The sequence below is a fragment of the Leptidea sinapis genome, chromosome 23, assembly GCF_905404315.1.
Source record: "Leptidea sinapis chromosome 23, ilLepSina1.1, whole genome shotgun sequence".
NCBI lineage: Eukaryota > Metazoa > Arthropoda > Insecta > Lepidoptera > Pieridae > Leptidea > Leptidea sinapis.
Window position 1 is genome coordinate 3,232,868 of NC_066287.1, and position 16,244 is coordinate 3,249,111.

Consider the following 16,244-nt stretch of genomic DNA (forward strand, 5'->3'; position numbering starts at 1 on the left):
ACAATATACCTAGTTCTTTCGACATTAATAGAAATAGCACGACCAATATTTTTTAAGGATTTTTCTTTTGTTACGATAAATAAATACAACTTGTTGCGTACGTACATATAAGAACACACAATTTTTTTATGCAATCATTTATCTTTTTGATACTGATATTAACTACTATCCGAGACCAATTATATTACACCTGTTATAACACATAGCCAAATTAAATATCGTGTATTTGTATTTAACTTGTAACTTGTTCATACTTTTCAACCTTATCGTCAAGGCCTCCGTGGCGCAATTGGTTAGCGCGTTCGGCTGTTAACCGAAAGGTTGGTGGTTCAAGCCCACCCGGGGGCGATTATTTAAGCATTTGCTATTCGAGCTCGTGCATTTTTTACTGAACTCATAAAAGTTGTAGGTAATCGATCCGTTTTATTATCACATTAGCCATTTAAAAATCTTGTATTGTTACAGACTTCAAACAAGTACATAAACAATATGATAACTTTTGACATCTCTTATCAATCAATTTTTATTTAACATTTCGGTTTATAGTGATAACATGATAATCACAATATAGAGTCACGGACGAGTAAAAAAAGAAGGACTCCGCGCCGTGATATTAGTAAGTGGAGCGCCGTTATGCTAGTGTGTGTGTATTTACGGGGGATACTATTTACACAATTTTTTCTCCCATAAATAATCATATATGGTTTCGTTTCCACACTATCGTTTCGTTTTTACACTTTTAGACAACGTACGGCGACATTTTTAAAATATTTTACTGAGACGCAAACTGATCTGTCACAGATGATGACAATTCTCATAATGGCCGCCTATCGGCCTGTAGTAGTGTAAGTGTGTGCGTGGGGATATGTACTTACACGTAAATTATTTTATATGTAAATCGGCTTGTTTTGTGTAGCACACACTGTTATGTAAGGTGACACGGAGTCCTTATTTTTTAACCAGTCCGTGTATAGAGTTAGTTCAAAAACAAATCAATTGTTTTAAAACAATATGCCACCGCAAAATAACAATTAATTAATATTATGATGATCAAGATCCCGGAAAATGTTTAAAACAAAAGCATTACGATATTCAAAAGAATTGTTTAAAAACGTTTGTGTGGTAGAGGTTACTATAACATTAATGACTTTCTTAATGATACCACAGATTGGGAATGGAGACCACCCTCAGGTTATTAAGTAAGAAGTTAAATTGTACGATTTTACGTTGTAACCATATATTTTTATGAAAAAAAAGCCCGCTGTGTTTGTTGCGACCGTTCTTTTCAGGTCTGAGCTATACTTTGTGGTAGTTTTTGACTTTCATCACGTCATATTTTGATTAAAAATATTTGAATTTGAATATAATATTTAATATAATGATTATATTAATATACTAAGATCATTTATACGTCTACATAGACTATGACAGCTGTGAAAACGTCGAAAAAAAATAGACTTTCGAACTACCCTCTATTTTGAGCAATTCACGTACGCAAGTGTAAGACGTAGCTTGTCACGCACACTAAACTAATATTCTGGCCTGTTTTTATCGGTTGTTTAACAGCAAAAGCTCTACTTAGTCGTATAAATTATCTAAATTAATATATAAATAATTTGTTATTGTAATGTCATATCCCTCACTTCTGCGGTTATTCTTTCAAATTAAGCGCTCTTTCCAACTGAGCAAGTGTTTGAGTACGCATGGATCTCAAATTTTTTTATATGTTGTTCAACTCTCAGGATGTGGCTTCATCCGCAGGATCTACTTTACAGTAGATAACCTGCTCAACACCAATAATTGCATATAAAGAAATTGACTTCTGATGTCACACAAACAAACAATTGTTTGGATTTGAAAGAGCAAACACCTAAGTTATTTATTAAGGCAATCGAAGGCTATTCAAGCCTATGCATAAAATGATTTGCATATATACTAGAAGTAGTATCGAGTACTATTTATAATAGGAGACAAAATTATTGCACTGCAAATAAAGGGTATTTTTATAATAATTATAATTTATTTTAGAAAAACTACATAATAAGAGACGGGACTGCCTACGTTAAATTGAAAATTAGTTTAGTATGAAACGTGCAGTGAGATTTGACATCAGTTTGAAATAGTAGTTACAATTGGGCGACGAAGTATAATCCGGCAAAGTTTGAAAGCGAACACTTGCTTAAAACGTAGTGGATTTCGGCTATCTCCGATTTTAACAAGATTATAGCCGTCATCTGTCAATGTAATTTTCGTAGTAAAATTTAAAACCGACTGCATTAAAATATTAAGTACTTAGTTATGTAAGTTAAATATTAGAGTAATTTTTGTATTGAGATATCTTAATATAATATATAAATTACGTGTCACGTTGTTTGTCATCGATGTACTCCTAAACTAATGAACAGATTTTAATGGGGATTACTTTGTGGAGTGCAGTTTGGTCCAACTTGAGAGATAGGATAGTTTTTATTTCGATTTGGGACCCATAATTATTTTTATTATCATATTTGTTTTGTATGGACATATTTTCTATGACAGAATTTAGTGACGCATGATTTGACAGTTCCGCTGTGAAACAATTTCATTATAACAGCAGGGAACATTTTTTAAGAAATAATTCTTGATGTTTTGAAATATTATTGGCGCATTCCTATAAAACAGTATTTTTTTACTATCTACAGAACAACGTCTGTCGAGGCAGCTAGTAGTTATATATTTTATAAATCCTTTTTTTATAATAGAAATGTATTAAAGTGATTTTTATCATCATTTTTGTTTAACTCTTAATTTCTTTAATTTTATTATGTTTAATTGTTCAACTTTGTTATTCATTTCGCACTATTGTAAATGTTGTTTACACCTGTAAAGACATGTCGTATTGTACTATCCCTTGCGTACTTGTTAAAATTTTAATTGTATAATGATGTGTTGTTGGTGTAACTATCTAAATAAATAAATAAATGTATCAATGACTGCACGTTTCATACAATCGCTTTCATCGTAGAGAGTTTCGCTAGGCTGATGCGTATACTTATAAAAGAGTTAACTCCTTAGTAAGATTATTTGTTTTTTCACCACGTGACCAATTAATAAGCAATTTCTATCGAGGATGCAATTTGTAGGCACTAGACGAAGAAGGGGGTCAGAAGGCACCCGAAAAGAGGAATAGCACATCCCGCCGCGTGATACAATCTATAGTGTTCACATCTTCCAGGAAAACAGCATCAACTATATACTAGTGTATAAGATGAACTAATCGTGCAAGAGAGAAGACAACCCTAACGGAGATACAGCAAGATAGAAAAAGAAAACGAATCTATTGTTACTGTAGCAGATTTTGATAGACAAGTCGTAAACAGTCAGCCACGCTTGGAACAAATTCTATGCAAGTATTTTGGATCGAGCCACTACATATTGACAAATCAAAATTGATCTCGAATTATCGGTCTGTCAGGTCGTCTGTCGGCAATGGCAACAACAGTACTATCAATATGACAAATTGAACATGAATGGTAAGCAAATACACAAAAAAGTTAAGTGTTATACTTAATTTGAAGATAAAGATAAAACATTATTTGGATTCAAGATTAGATTCAGATAAAAATAAAATTACAGTATTTTGAGTGTTATCTTATGTATTAATAGTTCAGTCTTCCGAAAATTTGATTCTCCTATTCAATGGCATTTCACCTGTTTTATGTGGATTATGTAAACCACTATTGATAAATCTTTTAGCAGCAGCTAGATCAATTAATAATTCAACATTCCAGTTCTAGTACGCAAAGAAAAATCGAATGAACACGTTCTAAATGGATTTTCATACAAATTCCCCGGCTGTATATTTGTATTAAGACACGCCTTTGGCCCGGCTGTCAAAACATACAACTCTCATACAAATTGCTGTAGGTCTCTACATATTGATATTGGTGATAAATACTGTCAGAGACTTTGTCTTACGCATTACTTGCTCGTAATCAATGAGTTTTCAATGCCGTAATGTTTATGTTTAAATTAGCACTGAAGTTTTCTTCAACCTTTTCAGCCACATCGTCGAGGCCTCCGTGGCGCAATTGGTTAGCGCGTTCGGCTGTTAACCGAAAGGTTGGTGGTTCAAGCCCACCCGGGGGCGTTTATTTTTGCATGTATTATTCAAAGTTCAAAATATGTAATTCATCAATTTTCAATTATATTTTTTGAACCGTTAGAAATCTGTTACCTGACCCAGTTTTGAAAATCAGTTTTACATTTGAGACTTCTAATTAAAAAAAGATAAGGAATTAAGTAAGCTTTTAAGAGCCATCAGCCATGAGACAGAAAACGGAGATACCCTCATGATTTCCAGATGGGGGGAAGCCCCATTTGAATACCTTGATAATTCTGCGCCTCTTGAAAGCTATAACAAGCCATATGAAAGTGATTTTAGATACATTAAACTATAGGATTTGGAGAAACATAGTCCAAATGTGTTTGTTAGTTCAATTTCCACACTTTCAAGGGAGTAGGAATCAAAAGACATGTGACTGGACGGAAACCTTTTTTACGGTGTGCAAAACAAGCATCACTAGGATATCATCTATATACTTATAATATTATAAGGCTGCAGTGTTTGTTTGTTTGTTTGAACGCGCTAATCTCTGGTACTACTGGTCCGATTTGAATGATTCTTTCAGTGTTGGGTAGTCCATTTATCGAGGAAGGCTATAGGCTATGTTTTTTTTTTCAAAACTAGGGATCCGTAATAAAATTGCTATTTTGTAACACAAGGTGTAAAATCGAAAACCTATTTTCGCGTGCGCTGCAAAAACTATTGACAATAGAACAAAATGATGTGCAGGCTATAATATAGGCAATATTTTATTACTTATAAAACTGTCGCGTGAATTATACTTCATATGGCAAAACAACGTTTGCCGGGTCAGCTAGTTATTAATAAATAAATAATGATTTATTTTCTCAGTATTATAGATTTATGTAAAGGTGTTGTGATACTGATTATTGCTATAATTACAATGATAAAAATCTATTAAAGATAGGTTCTTTAAGGTTAAGTAAAAAAAGATTTTAATTTTCTAGTAGACCTATTATACGACACAGAATAACAAAAACTACAGAACTATTAACAACTACAGTGAAAACGTAAGAATGAAAACTTCAAAAACAAAGAAGTGATAGCGCAAAAATATCACGACATGTACCTAACTGAAATTTTTAGTCGGTAGTCGTAATCCAACATACAGGCCACAATATCAAGGCTTAACGATACGAAATAGTATTTTTCCATCTCTATAAAAAACACAGTCATACGAACATAATATAACCTTCCATTATAATTTCAAATGTATATAATCAGCTTTAGCGATATTACCGCTTTTCTTTTTTAATTTGAATTGTATCGCTGTAAGATTACCAAATGAATAATCCCTGTCATCCCTCTGGAAGCCAGTCTGTGTGTTAAGTACTGTACCAGTCATAGTAGATATGCATGAAGAAAGAAGTAAGACTGTAACTTACTTTTTTGGGTATATCTTCGAGTACCATTTCGTTGAGATTTGCATGATAGTATCGAGAGCGAGCTAGCTGGATGTATGCGTTCCTAAGTTCTTCGGCGAAGCCTTTGTACACCCTGTAAAAAAATTAATACTAGCAACCAATAGACAAAGTGTTTGTTATTCGACTATGTTTTGATTCTTTTTACCATTTCAGCCAGAAGACGGCCACTGCTGGATAAAGGCCTCCCCAAGATCGCCATGACGATCGGTCCTTTGCTGCCCTCATTCAACCTATTCCGGAGATCAAATCGTCGGTCATGTTTTGGGGGGCCTACCAACACTTTGTCTTCCGGTACGTGGTCGCCATTCCAGGACTTTAATGCACCAACGGCCATATGTCCGTCGAACTGTGTGCCCTCCCCACTGCCACTTTAGTTTCCCAACCTACTGGACCATGTCAGTTTGATCCTTTATTTGTTGTTAATTGAGCAATTTTAATCTAAATTAATCTATATGCATTTTAGTTTAAGGTGTAGGCAGCAAGGCATAAATTAATTGGCAAAAATTGTTTACCTTTTATTAAATTATAATAAATGAGTAAACCTAAAAAAAACATTTTTAATATTTTCTTGTTTGATTTGCTGACTTTAATGTGTCGGATTAGTGTTTTTGTATTAAAAGAAGCTTAAAGTGTACTTATAATTAAAAGCATCGACGTATTCTTATATCGCATATGTGTCGGTATTTAATTAACCACGTTGTCCTGGACTTGAACCGAACTGCGTGAAAATCAAGTTCGAAAATTCCGTTAAAAACAAAGATACAGGCAAAGCTAATATAAAACGTGAAAGTACTAAACACGCGTGCCCACTCATTTAATTTTGTCGCAAAGGTACAGGTACAGATGCTCTCGAGTTCTGTGAACCAAGTCCGACAATGTATAGAAAAGACATTAGAATAACTGGATTTTTAACTTGTTATTGGTTGGATATAACTGGAAATTACCCATCCAATTCGATCGCAAGTCGCCTTAGTTCTCGACCGCTGGCCAACATAGTCCATTTCATCAGCTTTCGACCGAGGAACGCCAGATGGAGTCTGTTCCTCATCTGCTGCAGAGCTACCAGAGAGGGCATGCACGGGTATCTAGTAACCCCGAAGGTGTTCTCTTCTTCCTCTAAAAGATGACATCAAAATTAGCTTTAAGCTGAATGAAAAACCTCAAATTACAATAGATTTTAATCTCTTCTATCCGGGTCCTCTTTGGTAATAATTTGCTCATGAGCAGATGCTCACTAGTAACTTATAGACCACAATGGTAGACATGAAACAACGCCACAACTTGCTACAATTGCAGTCTTTTTTATATGGTAGCTTTATTTTTAAATCAAATGTGGTTCGATCATGTTTTAACATAGGCAACTTAATTTATTCGTATTGCCGTCATTTTGTCCCATATGGCTGCACAAGTTACTCAATTCTCGTAACAAATTGTCTTTTGCCCCAGTTCAATTTTATAAAATTGCGGCCAATATTCCGTCTGTTATTTATTTATGAAAAAAAAAAACTATGTTTTTGGTTCTTATTTCAGAAGTATGAACCTGTCAATAAGTACATGGACTAACAAAGCAAATTGGTGCGGTCTAAGAAAAAGTGGATTCAACTGTTAAAAATTTGACTCGTAACTGTATTGCTGACCATAAATCGGTCCTAAATTCTGTGTTTATCTTTAGCGACCAGATTCGAAGAAAAAAAAAGATAGATCTTCCCCATCATCATTTATAATTTGGTATAAAGATTTTTGTCTTTTTTCCCATTTGCCTATTCGTTATCACTTCTATAATTCGCAACAACCTGATGATACCTTATTACCAACAGCCCCCTATGCAGAAAATGTCTGAAGATACACTCGCTCAAGCAATTCTGGAATGCGAGAGCCTGGCTCCAACCTAGCAAACGTGGCAACGCTAACACACTCTGAGAAACTTGTCAAAACCACAAAAGGCCGATAACTTCTGGTCAAAGTTGAGTTGGCTGAAATAATACAGCAATTCACGCACAACAGCATTTCACGTGCAATGGAACACCTAAAGCGTTTGAGTACGGAAAATTGGTAGCCAATAAGAATCTGATAGCAACACCTCCGTTATTATCGTATTATTCTATTGTGTAAGGAGACAAACTCTTCTTCGTCCGAGTTGTGTTTTAGTCCGAGTCTAGAATCCTTACTCGGGTGTGTTAAAACCAGAATCCAAGTGTCCTCCTATACTAGAGCTTGCAGACAAACTAAGCAAAACGGGATCTAAGGTTGTAGCATATGGACCGAAACTACTTCTACCCATACCACAGGCGCAAATTAAAAAGAAGCAGCGTGAAAAAAGAACCAAACCCATCTAACATAAAGGAAAAACATAAAAGATGCAGTCAAACAAAGAATGCGGTTCTGGTGTCATCAAATAGGTTTGCCCTCAGCCTGATCAGACTACAAGGACAGAATACGCAAAATCGTTATGACTGGTCATTATGCCCTAAACTTACATCATCTATCATAGATGTGACAAGTAGTCTTATATGCAGAGGATGCATAGAGGCAGAAGGAACGCCAGAGCACATGCTTATATATTGCAGGAGTGTGGCCGAACGGGCACAAAATTTGAAAATGCCTGTGCCAATATGAAACTACTGCTAGACTTCTGGAACGATCTGGGCTGGAGTAAGAAGACGAACGGACTCGCAAACAGCCCAGCTAAACTAACTAACTATAGTATTCGAGCTCGTACGAGTGTGTACCTACTCGGATAGTGAACCCCAGCATAATAAAATCTTAATTTAAGGGATTTCCTACACTACTGGGATTGTTTATTTATGAGAAAAAGTGACGAGACGATTACGACGTTTACCATGGGAAGTGGCACACCCTGCTCTCATTATTGTCATTCACGAAAAACCCAAAATCTGAGCAGCATTGCGATTGCGCACGCCACTTTGAAACATTCGTTGGAAGGTTTCATTAGCCCAGTAATTTCTCAAATTTAAAATCTCCCTTTGGAAAAAATTTTGAAGCAAACAAAAAAACATTTTATTTGCTCCAGTTTATTAGATACAGCCTCCAATGCTCTTTCTTTCTTTAATCCAACGGGTGTTACTGCAGCTAATCATCTCATAGCTACACTGCTTATAAATGTTAGTATTCTTGTACTTTCCAGTTGTGACTTCATCTATAGGTTCTACATTTACAGCTGATGGCCAGACAAACCCCAGTTATTGATAAATTTTGATAGTTACTGGTAAATTGACTTCAGCTGCTACTGACAAATTTAGGGACGAATAAATATTTGTATCTAAAAATTATCTCATTGGTGTATAAGCACTTACCATCATCGTCCTTCATGTTGGTATGTTATAGATTTTTTTTCGTCTGAATTTTAGATCTGGTCAACTTCTGGATTGTTTGATGTATTGAGTTTCGGCATATTTATATTTATTATTTTGGTTTTTACATTTTACTGGTTTCTTTTAAATTACATTGTGAATTTTTAGGTCATCCATTTTTTCTTTGTCTGACAGCGTTCTTTGTCTTGATAGAAGAGTTTTGATTTTCGGCAAAAGGAGGTTTTATGCGCAATAAGATAAAAAATTTGTCTCGAAAGAGGTTCTTTTCATAACAAAATGCAGAAAGTAGCCATTCATATGATTGATATATAATATGATTGTTATTTGATATTATAGGTATAGTTGATTTAGATAAAATAATAGTACGTTTTCCGAATAATGCATTTTTCTCTAACAGATTAGAAAAATATTAGTTTATGTATTCAATTTTGTGAATGTAAAACGTAAATGATTGACCACTTAACAAGAATTTATTGACTAGCTCTACCACAGTTAAAATAGCAAAGGGCACTGTTATATTTTCGTTTACAATGTTCAGTACATAAAATAAAATCGCAGAGTTTCTCATTGCATTGACGTCAATGTAAGAGGAAACCAATTCATTCCCTTTACAAAGCGAATGTTTTTTTGCATTAGTTTGGATTGGATATTCGGTTGGCTTAGACCTCTTTGATTTTTTATAATATATATTTCATAGTTTGAATAAAATAGTTTTTTTTTCCTATATTTTTTTTGCCCCGTAACAGTATGCTCATTATGTCATATCATATATCATAATGACAGTAAACATATTATGTCTCAAATCTATCTGTAATGCCGCAGATAATTTTGGGTTTAATCTAATATCCTGAGCGCCTTCGCACGACACGCCACAAATTAGGATATCATCCCCACCATCTGAATGTGTCGCGTTCCTCCACAGTGGGTATTTTAAGCGCCTACACCTTCCTTAAAGGCCGTCAACGCTCCTGTGATTCCACTGGACTTGCAAGAGAATGTGGGTGGCGGTGCTCGTTTGTCCTCATTTTCCATAACGAAAAATTATTGTGCCACAGGTGATTTAACTTTGTGTTATAAATCGTATCGAATGATACCACCTATAAAGTCAAACTTCTTTATTCAGATTGGCTTTTTTGATTTATAAAATCAGGGCTTAAAGTAAAATACATTTTTGTAATTACCACTGATTCTGAAATCTGCCTATATTGAGTAAAACAGTCGAGAAATTATAGAATGACTATTAACTGGGTTTTAACTAGACTCTTCTATCTTCTATACTCAAATACAATTTTAAAACAAAATTTTATCAACGATGCGGGTCTCGAATCCACGTAATCTCGCGTTCCGGTCGAGTGCTCTTCCAACTGACCTACCAGTTCGAGTGACGCTTCGTCATAATTCAAATTCAAATATTTTTATTCAAAATAGGATGTGACATCACTTATTGAAAGTCAAAAACTACCACCCATTCCAAAGTGAATGACTCAGACCCGAGAAGAATGGGTGCAACAAACTCAATTTATTTTTTCATCAAATAAATATGTTTACAAAGTAATATTGTACAATTAAACTTATTATTTAATAGCCTGAGGACGGTCACTCCAATCCCAATCTGTGGTATCATTAAGAAAATCGCTCTCACAAATCTAAACAATTTGGCCGAGACCCGCATCGTTCATAAAATTTTGATTACAAAAATTTATTTGTGTATTAATTCCAGAAGTGCGGGTTACTATTTTGGTACAATAGGTGACAACTACGGGCCCGATTGGAATAGTACTTATATCATAAGATGCAGCGCGTTTCGGAGAAGGTTTTAGTTTTTATTTTATGGTGATAACTTATGCGGAACCTGTGTTTTTTTTCTTATAAATACCTTCCCAATACAAATAATTCAATCAATGACATTTCCTTACATAATAATATTATGACAATTCATACAATGAGCGGACGCGGGGTATTTAATTTATATGGCAATACAACGTTTGCTGGGTCAGCACTTGTTTTTACATATTTTAAGAAGGGTGACAATCAAAAGACCTATAAAAAATATACAGAATTCTATATTATACTAGCTGACCCAGCAAACGTTGTATTGCCGATATTAAAATCGCGATAAAAAAGTAACTGTTGATCGTAGATGAGTGAAAATTTGAAGTTGTATGTATTTTTTAATGCTGACTCATAAGCAAACAAATTTAAAAAAAATTCGTGTGTTCCACCCTTAACAATTAGGGGGATGAAAAATAGATGTTGTCCGATTCTCAGACCTACCCAATATGCACTCAAAATTTCATGAGAATCGGTCAAGCCGTTTCGGAGGAGTTCAATGTTTAACACCATGACACGAGAATTTTATATATTAGACTAGCTGACCCAGCAAACGTTGTATTGCCATCATAGTATCATCATCAACTGTAGTTAATCTATTAACTATAGGTAGCTAAAATTAAGTTTGTTTTTTTTAACTCCTGAGAAAGTTAGACAGATACAAAGATTCTAATTAGTTATTCATTTTAAACTATTCTTTCAATTTGATTTCTTAACGACGGGGGACACATCAAAGGAAAAACAAAATTGTTGTTATTTTTTTTTAATTCCGAAGATTTTCATATTTATTCACCTTTTAAACCTTCTCTGGACTTCCACAAATAATTCAAGACCAAAATTAGCCAAATCGGTCCAGCCGTTCTCGAGTTTTAGCGAAACTTATGAACAGCAATTCATTTTTATATATATAGATTATATAATAATGTGTATGTGTGTATGTATATTCTATAATAATGATATATTAATATAATAAGTTTGAAGAAATAAGAATAAGTGTTTAATGCTAATAATTGTAATACATTTTTTCAAGTTACATTGTTTATTTATGTTGTTATTATGTTTATGTTACATTATGTCATTTAAATAGTATATTTTTAGTTTCCCCTTAATTAATTAATTATAACATGCGACGAGTGTAGTACACGGTAAAACCCGAATGAGTTTATGTTTGTACTTAAATTTAAGTAAAATTGTTATATACTTCTTTGTGTATGAATAAAAAAATATATATAGAAAAATACTTGTTAAAAGGTTAAGTTGTTAATGCACCTGATCAAACAACTATAGTATTAACATCAATTTTGTATCTAGTATTTGTTTGAACGATTAATAATACAATGTAATTATATTTTAATACAAACTTACATTCTATTTACACAAATTCTGTACAATATTAATTTCAATAGAGTTTTAACATTAAAATAGTAATTTTTTTTTTAACTCTAACACTTTTAAAGTATTAAAGCGTGTGTAATTGTAACTGTGTTTTTACATTAGAGTTTGCGTAAAACTTACATTTATCTAACCTTACGTTACTTTTTTTTTCTTTAGGTAAACTGGACTGTGACTGCGGTCTGTCTTACATTGGGCAAACCAAATGCAACATCAGTCAAGATTTCTACCAAGACTTGTACGTGAAGCCATTGAAATTAAAAAAATACCCAAATTTCAATAGAGATGACGAGCTAAAATTATTTAACATCTGGCATCCAAAATCTCTAAATTAAAACCCAGAACTACGCATACCAAAAAGGAAGAGGGCGCTGTCATTGATTTTTGCCAACAACCATCTGTCTACAGCAAGTACCAACTACGAGGCAATAAATAGCGCTAAACCTCATAATGACTACTATGACAAATATTATCTTTGACTCGTTTCATCTGCAGTCCCCCTGAAAACGAGATCTGGAAAGGTCTTGAAACGTCGGGTTAACTAAAATCGAATGTAAAAACAGTTAAAATTACACGCGTTTTTTATGCTTTAAAATGTTTTATTTAAATGTATAAAACTCGCGTTAATTAAAGAAAATACTATTATTATTAGCTTATTCCCAATATTTAAACACCCAATGTCCTATTAACCATTACATCATCCAAACGAGTATTTTAATGAAATTCAGTACAACATTATATCATCCGTTTTCATAATAACACTGCTTTGGATGATAATATGGTTGCTTGGACTGTCTTTTTTAATGTTAGCAGTAAGCTGTTTCAGAATCTTTTATAGAGGATTCATATTATGGGTGTAGATAAAGTCTTGTATGCAACTGTTGATAATTAAGTATTAAAACACTCATGTTATAATAAACCCACATTTGTGTTTTAATATTATTATTACACAACAGTTGCTTAAATAACTTTTAAAAGACAAAACTTACCGCGTAAGACGTAATACACCTTTTATAATAACGTCACGGGGCTTGCTCAAGACAAAATGGCGGACACTTGACACTATTTTCTATTCGCTAGATCAAAGCGCTGTATATACATAGGGGTGCAACCCTCCTAGATTCCTAGTTTATTTACATGCAGGATAATGTAAGGGTTGGACGTAATTTCCTATGTACTCGTCTAGTTCTAAGTAAATATACTAGATAACCCTAGGGCTAGGCCCTTCTAAAACTACGACAGGCAGGTGTGTTTGAAATGCATGGTAATATACGAATAACTTAATTTCATTTTTTGCGGAAAAATTATTGACGTATCACAAAATTAGAACCTAATAGTTACTACTCAGCTTAGTCGATTTAATATTGTTAATAATTATTTGACTAAATCATATGTGAAATTTAAAAAAAAACTAAAAGAAACGTATATACTTCAGGTGTTTTTTTAAATTATAAAGCATTATATTTAAGGATAAGATAAGACTTGTGCAGCAAAGGTGTACAAAAAGTCGGCAATACGAATTAATTCAGAATTTGATAGTAAAGAACTATCAACATATATTAAGAATAGCCGTTTCAATAAAAAAGCCCATTGAAATGTAATGTTTTGATTGAAAATCAAATATTTTTACTCAAAATAGGATTAAAAATCGCTTCATCATATCAGCACAAAACGCCCACTGCTGGACAAAGGCCTCCCCCAAAGATCTCCACGATGATCAGTCCTGCGCTGCCCCCATCCAATAATCCAATGCTGCCGTGGGCACCACGAGCGGGGCCACCGGCGACTGGGGGCCGGGGCCTTATATTGTTTGTCATATTTTTATGGGGGGGTTACGCCATAATTGCCTCGCTTGGGTGGCGGGTTGGCGATCGCAGTTGATTGTAGTGCTCTCTCGGAAGGATGCGGATCTTCTACCGCATTTATCACGGGGAGTGTTCAGAAGAGCTGTTTAAACTGATTCCTGCCGCCGAATTCCACTTTCGCACGACACGCCACAAGTTAGGATATCATCCGCACCATCTGGATGTGTGGCGGTCCTCCACAGTGCGGTTTTCAAGGAGCTTTCTTCCACCTACTACAAAGCTGTGGAATGAGTTTCCCTGTGCGGTGTTTCCGGGACGATACGACATGGGTACCTTCAAAAAAAACCGGCAACGCTCTTGTGATTCCTCTGGTGTTGCAAGAGAATGTGGGCGGCGGTGATCACTTAACACCAGGTGACCCGTACGCTCGTTTGTCCTCTTTATCCATAAAAAAAAATGCTGCTGCCCATCCTCCGTTCTTTGTCGCCTCTTACGACACCCACGGGAGGAGATGGGGTGGTGCTATTCTGGTGAGACACCACACACATAAATCACTTATTGTGCGTCAAAAACTATCCCTTATTCTAAAAAGTATGCCTCAGATCTGAGAAGAACGGGCGCAAGAAACTCAGCGGATTTTTTTTTCTTAATTTTACAATACCGATGGTATAATTATATCGTACAATAAAATTTATAATTAAATAGACTAAGGGTGTTCCCTTCATTCCCAGCCTTAGGTATCATAAGAAGATCATTAATGTTATAATAATCATTACCACACAAACATTATTTAACAATTCAGGTAAGTTCAAAATCAAATATTATTCAAAAAAGTATTTAAAATTACTAAATAGAACGTCAAATACTACCACCCATTCGAAATAATGTGCCTGAGACCTGAGAAAAACGGTCAAATGAAACTCAGGGGGCTTATTTTTATAAAAGTATGGATTACAATCTAGGTAATATCGCAAAATATAAATTTATAGTTAAATAGCCTGTCGCCATTCGCTCCATTCACAGTCTGTGGTATCATTAAGAAAATCATTTATTTTTCAAAAACCTTTACCACACAAACGTTTTTTAACAATTCTTTTAAATTTCGTAACACATTTGTTTTGTACATATTCGGGGATCATGTTATAAAGACATCGCCCAATAAAAGACTTAACCAAGTAGTAGGCATAACAAGTTTATGTTTGTTCCTCGTGTTAACATTATGATTGTCACAGTTTCTAGCAAATTCCTTATGTGCTTTTGAACATACAGAACTTTATCAAGAACAAACACATTTGTTTTGTCGATTTACTGGGATCGTGTTGTAAAAGCTTATATATCGCCCAATAAAAGACTGAATAACTCGACTTAACCGAGCATTTTAACAAGTTTATGTTTGGTTATGATTAGTTTGCAGGTTGCTGAAGAGTATCATGCCGCTATTCAATAAACATACTGAAATACACCATAATTTAAATAAAACACTTTTAAAGGATTAAAACGCGTGTAGTTGGAACTGTGTTTTTACATTAGATTTTTGCGTAAAAGCTACATTTTCTATAAACTCAAAGTCAAAGTCAAAAAAAAACTTTATTCACTGTAAAACTTTATAAGTTGTTTAGTGCAAGTCAGGATGAAGTACAAAAGTTACAATAGCATTCAAATGAGTATAACAATATTCATTAACAAAATTTAGAACATTAATTCCAACTATCATTCAACTAATCTTTCACATTATAATAGGCCTTAGATGTTAATTTATTTTTTACGATACATTTAAATTTCTTAATAGGTAATATTTTAATTTCATTTGGGAGTTTATTTTAAAATATAACACAATCCACTTTAAAAGATTTAGCAATTTTACGGAGCCTAATAGATGGAATTGCGAGTTTATGTTTGTTTCGAGTATTGACACTGTGTACATCACTATTCTTTTTAGATTGGCTAATATGTTTATAAGCATACAGGAGGTTCTCGTATATGTACTGGCAGTGTACTGTCATAATATTTATTTCACCAAACTTTTCTCTCAATGAATCCCTTGATCGCATTTTACAGACTGCTCGAATTCCTCTTTTCTGGAGCACAAATATGTTGTCAAATATAAATATATATTTATTTTATGTTAGTTATACGCACACTGATCGGTACCTAAACGTTGAATCTCATCAACATCCAATTACAGTCTCTTTCTGACGGTAAATGTTTATTTCAGAGAGCCCACCGCATTTGTGATGCTGATCATCTCAATGAGGAGTTACAGCATGACAAGAAAGTACTCCATGAGAACAAAATGCAGCCTCCTCGTCAGCACCGGAACAGAGTTAAGTAATAT

At 34.1% G+C, this 16,244-nt stretch overlaps 1 protein-coding gene, 1 long non-coding RNA gene and 2 other non-coding genes across 14 annotated transcripts in view; 3 read left to right on the top strand and 1 right to left on the bottom strand.

The window, feature by feature from the left end:
• The window catches only part of LOC126971319 (putative uncharacterized protein DDB_G0282133), a 33,826-nt gene extending 24,752 nt beyond the window's left edge, over positions 1 to 9,074 (bottom strand). For all 11 annotated transcript variants that reach the window (XM_050817547.1, XM_050817544.1, XM_050817548.1 and 8 more), the window contains exons 1-3: positions 8,865 to 9,074; positions 6,495 to 6,666; positions 5,512 to 5,623 (exon numbers count right to left, since the gene is read on the bottom strand). In XM_050817547.1, coding sequence (XP_050673504.1) covers positions 5,512 to 5,623; positions 6,495 to 6,666; positions 8,865 to 8,880 — 300 coding nt within the window. In that variant the 5' untranslated portion in view covers positions 8,881 to 9,074. The remainder of the gene's footprint in view (positions 1 to 5,511; positions 5,624 to 6,494; positions 6,667 to 8,864) is intronic.
• The window catches only part of LOC126971501 (uncharacterized), a 62,061-nt gene extending 49,524 nt beyond the window's left edge, over positions 1 to 12,537 (top strand). Inside the window, exons 2-3 of the long non-coding RNA XR_007730921.1 lie at positions 4,043 to 4,101; positions 12,264 to 12,537. This is a non-coding gene — a long non-coding RNA (uncharacterized LOC126971501). The remainder of the gene's footprint in view (positions 1 to 4,042; positions 4,102 to 12,263) is intronic.
• On the top strand, positions 275 to 348 carry Trnan-guu (transfer RNA asparagine (anticodon GUU)). The gene has a single exon. It is a non-coding gene; the product is annotated as a tRNA-Asn (tRNA).
• Trnan-guu (transfer RNA asparagine (anticodon GUU)) lies at positions 4,056 to 4,129 on the top strand. Its single transcript has one exon. It is a non-coding gene; the product is annotated as a tRNA-Asn (tRNA).
• Positions 12,538 to 16,244: the final 3,707 nt, after the last annotated feature.